Source organism: Chelonia mydas, chromosome 12 (genome assembly GCF_015237465.2).
Source record: "Chelonia mydas isolate rCheMyd1 chromosome 12, rCheMyd1.pri.v2, whole genome shotgun sequence".
Classification (NCBI taxonomy): Eukaryota; Metazoa; Chordata; order Testudines; family Cheloniidae; genus Chelonia; species Chelonia mydas.
The window spans coordinates 11,017,025-11,024,874 of NC_051252.2; the positions used below are offsets into that span (position 1 = coordinate 11,017,025).

The 7,850-nt window shown below is 46.2% G+C and overlaps 1 protein-coding gene across 1 annotated transcript; it reads left to right on the plus strand.

Annotated features, from left to right (window-relative positions):
• Positions 1 to 1,327: 1,327 nt before the first annotated feature.
• Positions 1,328 to 4,306, plus strand: LOC102945378 (ferritin heavy chain A). The gene is made up of 4 exons (XM_007053993.3): positions 1,328 to 1,539; positions 1,995 to 2,141; positions 3,348 to 3,473; positions 4,038 to 4,306. The coding sequence occupies exons 1-4, from the start codon at positions 1,438 to 1,440 to the stop codon at positions 4,191 to 4,193; spliced, it is 531 nt and encodes a 176-aa protein (XP_007054055.1). The 5' UTR covers positions 1,328 to 1,437; the 3' UTR covers positions 4,194 to 4,306.
• The last annotated feature ends 3,544 nt before the right edge of the window (positions 4,307 to 7,850 follow it).

Here is a 7,850-nt window from a genome sequence, read left to right on the forward strand (position 1 = left end):
CTAGAAAAGTGAAAAGGATAAAGCTGAAACAATGTGTTTTGAACCTTCAGAATGAATTGTTTCAATAATGTCCCATTCAGATATGAAGGAAATTGATATCTTCCCAATATCTACCTCTTGCTTTTGTCCAATCAGGATTTTGTAACTGAAAAATTAAGTTACAAGAGGTGGGACCTTCTCTAGGTCTAAAGCTAGATTGCTGGGGAAGGACTAATAGTGCTTCTATCTACTTGTGTGTAGGCATCAGGACCATATCGTCCTTGGTTTCTTAGCATTCAGGAGTGGAGGGGAGCTGACCACCGAGGGAGAAGCATCTCTTGCTGCATCCCTACCTCCTATGTCTGACATGAGGGATGTGGCAACAGTCCTGCCCTGCCAACTCATGCTTCCAGCAGCTAAAATGAATGCTCCTGAGGAAAAATTAACCAAATTTTCTGTCAGTCTTGTTGCCTCTGCTCTTAAGGTTCCTTGCTGAAGTTGCTTTGGGACACTTCCGAGCAGACCCCACAGAGTTTTCAGTCCTCTGTGTCGTGACTGCAGGGGCAAAGCAACTCTGGCAGCCCTGTTGGTGATAACTTGGGCACCAGTTTGCGCTGGCCAGCAGGCCTGTCTCTTTGCAGAGAAAGAGGTTTCCTGTTGGAGGGGCTCCATAGTTCAGTCAGAAACTGTTCCCTTTCCCGGGGCGATAGAGAGGATGAATTGCAGCTTTTTTAGCACCAAGCAAAAATAGCTGTGTTTTTGCAAAAGTCTGGGGAGCTTGGCAAGGTGGCTGTGAGGGGGATATTTGTGTTGCCAAAACACTGGTGCCTAAGTCACTAATGCATGTCTCGTCAGAATAAGATATTCAAAAGCACTCAAGTGCCATTTTGGAAAGTGACTTAGGAGCTCATGTCGCAGTGCTTTTCAGTGATACTCACTCTTTTGAGTGCCTCAGTCACTCTTGGAGGTGGGACTTGGGTGCTTTTGAAAACTGATTCCATAGTGTCTAAGTAAACAGCATGACAGTAAAACTATTAGTTTCCTACATGGTTCTAAATATACAGCTAGTTACCCAAGGCTAGGAAATGCCAAGGAAGCGAGCAAATAAAACAATCAGCTAAGTAACTTGTTCAAGGAGAGTCCATAACCCCCACCCTCCTCCTACTGTGGCTGTAATTACAACAGAGAATGTCATCTTGATGAGCCAGCCTCTCAGCTGTGAACATTATGACAGTCCCACCTACAATGCTGACTGGTGCCTTGCTGAGGAAGGGAATTTCCATTGGTCAGCATCAGCTGCCCATCACAAGCATTCCCTACTCTGAACAGTATTAATGCCACCTGTCTTCAAGTGCAAGTTCTGCTTGCCTTTGGGGGTGTGTGTTCCTCTTGTGATAGAGCTTGGGTGCTTTCAGATTTTTTCCTTAGCTGTTACAACTGTATTCTCTAGGTCTTGAGATGGAATCCCAGGTGCGTCAGAACTTCCATGCTGAGTGTGAGGCTGCTGTGAACCGCCTGGTGAACCTGGAGCTCTATGCTAGCTATGTCTATCTGTCTATGGTGAGTATGCTAGTTCTGGGTGTTCCTTTCCTCTCCTCTCCTCTCCTAGCTAATGAGAGTGAAAAGTATTTGTTCCATATGTGTGTGATCTTGAAGGTGACATCTGTGTGCTAGTGAGGAAATGAGTAGTATTTTGGTGGTGTGTTGGGACAAACACAGTTGTAGTTGTAACAGGCAGGTGTTGTACTGAGAGGGGAGTGTCTTGGAATGTGGCTCTGTGGGGAAGGGGGAGACTGATTGTGAGCACTACTTCAGATTGCACAAAGAGTAAATCCAGAAGCTTAGACTTCCCTTGTATTGCAGTTATTTAGGCAGAGATAATTGCATTGTACCCGGCTAAAGGATGAAGGAGACAAGCAGGCTTGTGCCCACATATGGGGGTTTAAGTACCTTTTTCATATTTACCTGTAGTAAACATCTGATGCATTGCTTTTGCTGTTCTCTTCTGTCTCTAGTCCTACTACTTTGAACGGGATGATGTGGCCTTGAGGCACATGGCCCAGTTCTTGAAGGTACAGTCTCATGAGCAGAAGGAACATGCAGAGAAGTTCCTGACCTATCAAAACAAGCGAGGTGGGAGCGTTGTCCTGCAGGATATCAAGGTGACTACTAAGGGCACTTGCTGTTCTGTCTTGCTTTATAGTCCCTGCATCTTGTCACCCTATTTGGAATGGCAAATAACCATGAGTGCCTGCCTCAGGGCAGACCTGACCCTCCCCTCCCGCCCCCCCCCCCCCCCAACTGGTGGTGTGGTCTAGAAGTAGATTTTACCAGCCCAGTACTTCATGTGACCTCCCAGACTACTACAGTAAGACTGGAGCATCCAAGTGGACTATCTAGCTATCTAGGCAAGCTGGACTGGTGAATGGTCACTTACACCCACTATCTCAGCATCCAGTCCCAAGAAACCCATCACTCACCTGGGTTGACTTGTACCCTAGATCTCATGCCAAACAATACTAATAGCCAAGTCTATAGTAACATTTTTAAATTTTTCTTGGTTGATCTGCTTTAACCTTTCAACATGTACAGGTGAGTCCCAGTCTAGAATTCCTAATGGTAACAGATGTTATCATTCTCCAGTTTTCCAAAAGTGTCTCAGGGCTACTTAGAAATAATTCTGGGGATCTCAGTCCTCTCATTCAATTATTCTGCTCTGTTAGACTCCAGATAACCAGGAGATAAAGGTTTTTTTCCCTTGTGTCCATACCTGTAGCTGCTAGCAGAAAACAAGCTGATAGCATCATTACCACTACATGGGCTCTTGCTGGGAGAGGCATGCATTTAGAGTCTTTGATATCTGATCATACCACACAATGATCACTTGCCTTCAAATGCACAAGAGTTAGTACTTGCCTGTGAAAACTCTTCATTTGCATTCCACAAGGATTCTTTATTTAGTTACAGGGGTATATAACATGTAAATGTTTGCTATTCATCTAATGTGATACAGATAAGTGAGAACAAGGCAGGTAATATACTGCTAGTTTTCATGAAGTTTACATTCTTAACAATGACTTTGATCTATACTGATACCCAAATGAACTGGCCTGATTTCCAGCAGTGAGTTTGAGGTCTCAGCTGACAACTAGGCTTTGGTTAGAGTTAGCACTTGGCTTACCGGCATCACATCTCTGATGCTTACTACTGTCTATTGGACAAGGGTAGGTGAGTGTTTTGTTTTTTTTCCAGCCCCCACTTCACCTCTTAAATGAAGGAAGCCAACTCTCCATGCAGTAGACACTATCTCCTAGCTGCAGTGGGAGTCAACAAGTGAGCTTAGCATTGCTTTGTTTGGGTTTGTACAGAGGCCGGAGCGGGATGAGTGGGGGAACAGCCTGGAGGCCCTGCAGTGTGCCCTGCAGCTGGAGAAGACTCTGAACCAGGCCCTGCTGGACCTGCACAAGCTGGCTACTGAGAAGAATGACCCTCATGTGAGTATAATGGCAGACAAATACAACACAGTTGGAGTAGATGTTTCGGAGCACTTGTTCCTCTAGGGAAGTTTTTTCCCTTTTCTGGGATGTGGGGGAGATGCTGTGTTCAGTCCTCTTATCTGCCCAGAGGTGGCCTTCTCTAGCAGGAGAGCCCTCTACTCTTTTTGCCTCCAGGCTTCTGTGTCTCCCTCTCCTTGGAACAGGGGTTGGGGGGAGTAGTTGGAAGATCTGGGCAGGGAGAGGGATTTATGGTTACAGTTGTCAAGTCTGTCTTACTGCATCTATGCCTTAGATTGTTTGGTAATGCTGGCAATGATGCTTCCCATTCTTTGACTACAGAGCTTCCTTGCTCAAGGGTGTGAGAAGCAATATTAACAATTTTGGAATTCACATAAACCTGACAAGTGGCGGTTTCACACCCTAATGATGTGTGCCAGGGAGAGATGGTTGATCCCTAGCTCATTGTGACTCTTACTTGCAACTAAAACTCTGCACTGAAATGTAATGGTACATAGTTGAACTGGAATGAATAGTCCTCTTCCTTCCCTTGCTTGGCTGCAGCTCTGTGACTTCCTGGAGTCTGACTACCTGGAGGAGCAGGTGAAGGCCATCAAGCAGCTGGGAGACCATGTCACCAACCTGAAGCGCCTGGGAGTGCCCCAGAATGGCATGGGAGAGTACCTGTTTGACAAGCTCACCCTGGGGGAGAGCAGCTGAACAGCCTACTGCCAGCTGAGAGTGCCATGCAGACCTCTACACTTCACAGCCAAATAGACAAGGTCTAGCAACCTAGAGTCAAGTGCTGACAATAAAACATTCTATGCATCCAATATCCTGTGTCTCTTATGTGGTCAAGATGACCATTCCTCTTCAGCACACTCTGTGCAGAAGGAATGACTGCTATTTTGGGACAATGGCAGTAGACTCCTACTTACCACTGCTCCTGATAGCAAGAGCAGGGTGTGATGTGCTCTCCTGCCTCAATTTTGAGATTACCAAAGGTTCTATATTCCATGTTGCTGTACAATGGTGTCTCTGACAACCTCCTACCACAGATGTCACTAGCCCAGTAGCTACTGGTCTTAGCTGGAATGATGGGGGGAGGAACCCAGTTAAAATCTCAGCTTTGCCTGAGTGAGAGCTGGGCCTCAAACTGTGACTTCTCACACCCTAGGCTAATGTAATAACAGTTGGACTATGCTGGGCTTAGTCTCCCTTGCTGGCTTTTATCAAATAGGAGAAATTTCTCCTCTTGAAGCTGGTACTAACATTGACTTTAGTCTAAAACCACACTGAGAGGGCCTCCTGCTGGTTGTGTAGCGCCACTGGACTCTTCTGCCACTACTTCCCCTTCCTCCTTTACGAGGTCTCTTAAATAACCTCATATTGCATGAAGGCAGCTGGTCAATGACTTTGCCCCACCTAGCTGACCCTTCATGGGGGGAGTAAGTCCCTCTTCCAGCCTGGACTTTTTGCTAAAGAGCTCTCCTTCCCTATTGATATGTGCCAACTGGAGTAGCAGCTTCCACCTGTAGTACTACCCTCTAGAGCTAAGAGGCTGTCCAGAAAGGCCAGGAGAAGGACACTGCATGGCTGTTTGTTCTTTCTCAGGGGAATGGGAAAATCCACCCCATGACAACCTTCACTCTCCCCAGGAGTCAAGAAGGCAGGAAACTTTCCTGACATTCATCCCAGCCCAGTGTTAGACAATGTTGTAGAAACCTGCCCTGTGGGGGGAGTAGGGGTAAACAAATGTAGAGTTAGTGTAACCAATAGCTCATGTTATTAATTAAATGACTGAGGGAGCCTGCTATGGGCTGAGTCAAGTTAATGTGACTTACTTTCATATTGCTAAACATGGGGAGTTGGAGTACTTGTGGCACCTTAGAGACTAACCAGTTTATTTGAGCATGAGCTTTCGTGAGCTACAGCTCACTTCATCGGATGCATCCGATGAAGTGAGCTGTAGCTCACGAAAGCTCATGCTCAAATAAACTGGTTAGTCTCTAAGGTGCCACAAGTACTCCTTTTCTTTTTACGAATACAGACTAACACGGCTGTTACTCTGAAATGGGGAGTTGGGTTCACTTATTTGCTCATGTTTGGATGTGCCCAATGTCCCACAACTCTGTGCCTAGTTATCTCTTGCCGGCTCTAGTAGCAAGAGGAGTGGGAGAAACAAGAAGCAGCTACAGGATGCCATGGGGACTGTGGTACTACGGGTCAGAGGTAGTGGAAAGTCTTACCCCTAAACAGTGAACAAATGAAAAAGGGCAGGTATGCAGCAGATGTAATTCAATGCAGTTCTCCTGAAGTTCTGTCCCAAGATAGTTAAGTTTGCACTTTTAATTTTATTCTGGGAGGAGAGAATATTTGGCCACTGCCAATTGTTTGATTTGTCCTATTTAGTAGGACAAGAGCATTAATAGTTAGATAGCTCCATTCAGCCAGCAAAAGTCTAAAGGTCTTTCCCATGCTATGGAGAAGTGCCAAGCTGATCACCGTATTTGGGGGCAGGAAGGAATTTTCCTCCAGGGCAGATTGGAAGAGGCCCTGGGGGTTTTTCGACTTCCTCTGTAGCATGAGTCACTTGCTGGAGGATTCTCTGCACCTTGAAGTCTTTAAACCATGATTTGAGGACTTCAGTAGCTCAGACATAGGTGAGAGGTTTATCGCAGGAGCGGGGGGGGGGGGGGAGGCGGGGGGGAGATTCTGTGGCCTGCGTTGTGCAGGAGGTCAGACTAGATGATCGTGATGGTCCCTTCTGACCTTTATATCTATGAATCTACTAAAATGCTGCTCTCCAGCAGGTGAAAGCCAACAGGCACCCATCAGCAGCACTAGCTGTCAGTTTTGAAGACAGGCTAGAGGCTGTATAATTGTGACAATGGACAAAGTAGGGAGAACTTAAGAGGCATGGAATGTAATATGACCCAAGCTGGACACAGCCCTGCTCTTTTAAAAAGGACTTTTTCCTCTGTCATGACTTCTGCAGGGAAGTGCCCCTAGTACCAAGGCTAATGTCTCTCCTCACTGGCACCTCATGGACAACACTTGAATGGTTTCACTAGCTGTAGCAGGGGAGGTGGGGGGGCACATCTTGTAATCCAATGACACTAAAAGGGACTAAACCAAAGGGAGGGTAGGGGTGGAGAAGAAGCAAACTGCCCCAGGAGAAATAAGGGGCAAACTAGCCCATCTTTTTTTCTCACTTCAAGACAATTGCTTGAAAGAGTTTCTTTATCAACTATTATTTGTATTCTGCAGCAGCCAGAGGCCAAAAGCCAGGACGTTCCAGCTGAGCCCAGCTCTTTTAGACAGAAGTGAGGTGCCTGGGGGACAGAGTTTGGTTAATATTTTCAATGGGTATCAATTTAAATAAGTCCTCAATAAAAGGCAGAAAAAGAATGCCATGCCGCCTTTTCTTGGACCCCTACATCTTCTTTTCATGACAGCAGGGGTGTTTGTCACAGAGGTACAGAAGCCAAATTTTTTTTTCTTTCAGATACTAAATCACAGAAGTGACCTCACCTGCTGCTTCTATTGAGCCACATGAGCTGCCCATCTCACCCCCCTGCAAATGTGAATGCCATGACAATTCCTGGTGGAATCTCGATCATCGGTCGCTTCCCTAATTCTGACCAATTTATTTGAGCATGAGCTTTCGTGAGCTACAGCTCACTTCATCAGATGTAGCTCATGAAAGCTCATGCTCAAATAAATTGGTTAGTCTCTAAGGTGCCACAAGTACTCCTTTTCTTTTTGCGAATACAGACTAACACGGCTGTTACTCTGAAACCTTCCCTAATTCTGGTGTCTGCAAAGGCAATAGTGTGAAATATCTCCTGCCATCAACCGGGTGTTCCTGTCCCAGCAACCTCTCTGTGTCCTGTGTTTCCCACTCTCCTTGTGACTCCCACATGTCCATACTACAGTGCTGGGCTACACTTGGGATCCAAAAGAGAAGTCTGACTACACAGAGAAGGTACTGCCAGATGCATAAAAGTCACATGTATCATGCCAAGCCTCTGACACCCAAGGGCAGAATTCAAAAAAACATTGACTCGTGCACAATAGGCATCATTGCCCCACACTCCTGATGAAACTTTCATCTCTTCAGAGCAGTTCTTGGTGGGGAAATCTGCCTTATTGACTGTTTTCTCCACATCAGAGCTAATGCCTCAGTTATCCGACACAAAGGAACCAGGGAGCGACCTCACTGTAGTGCTCTTGGAGAATATCTACAAACCCCAGCTCCTTTAGCTGGGCTCAGAGCAAGAGAAGAAATGTTGCTAAATGAACCTCCCCCTGGTGGAAATGCTGCTATAGCCACGCCCACAATGTTAACTAGCCCCTTGCTGGAGAAGGGAATTT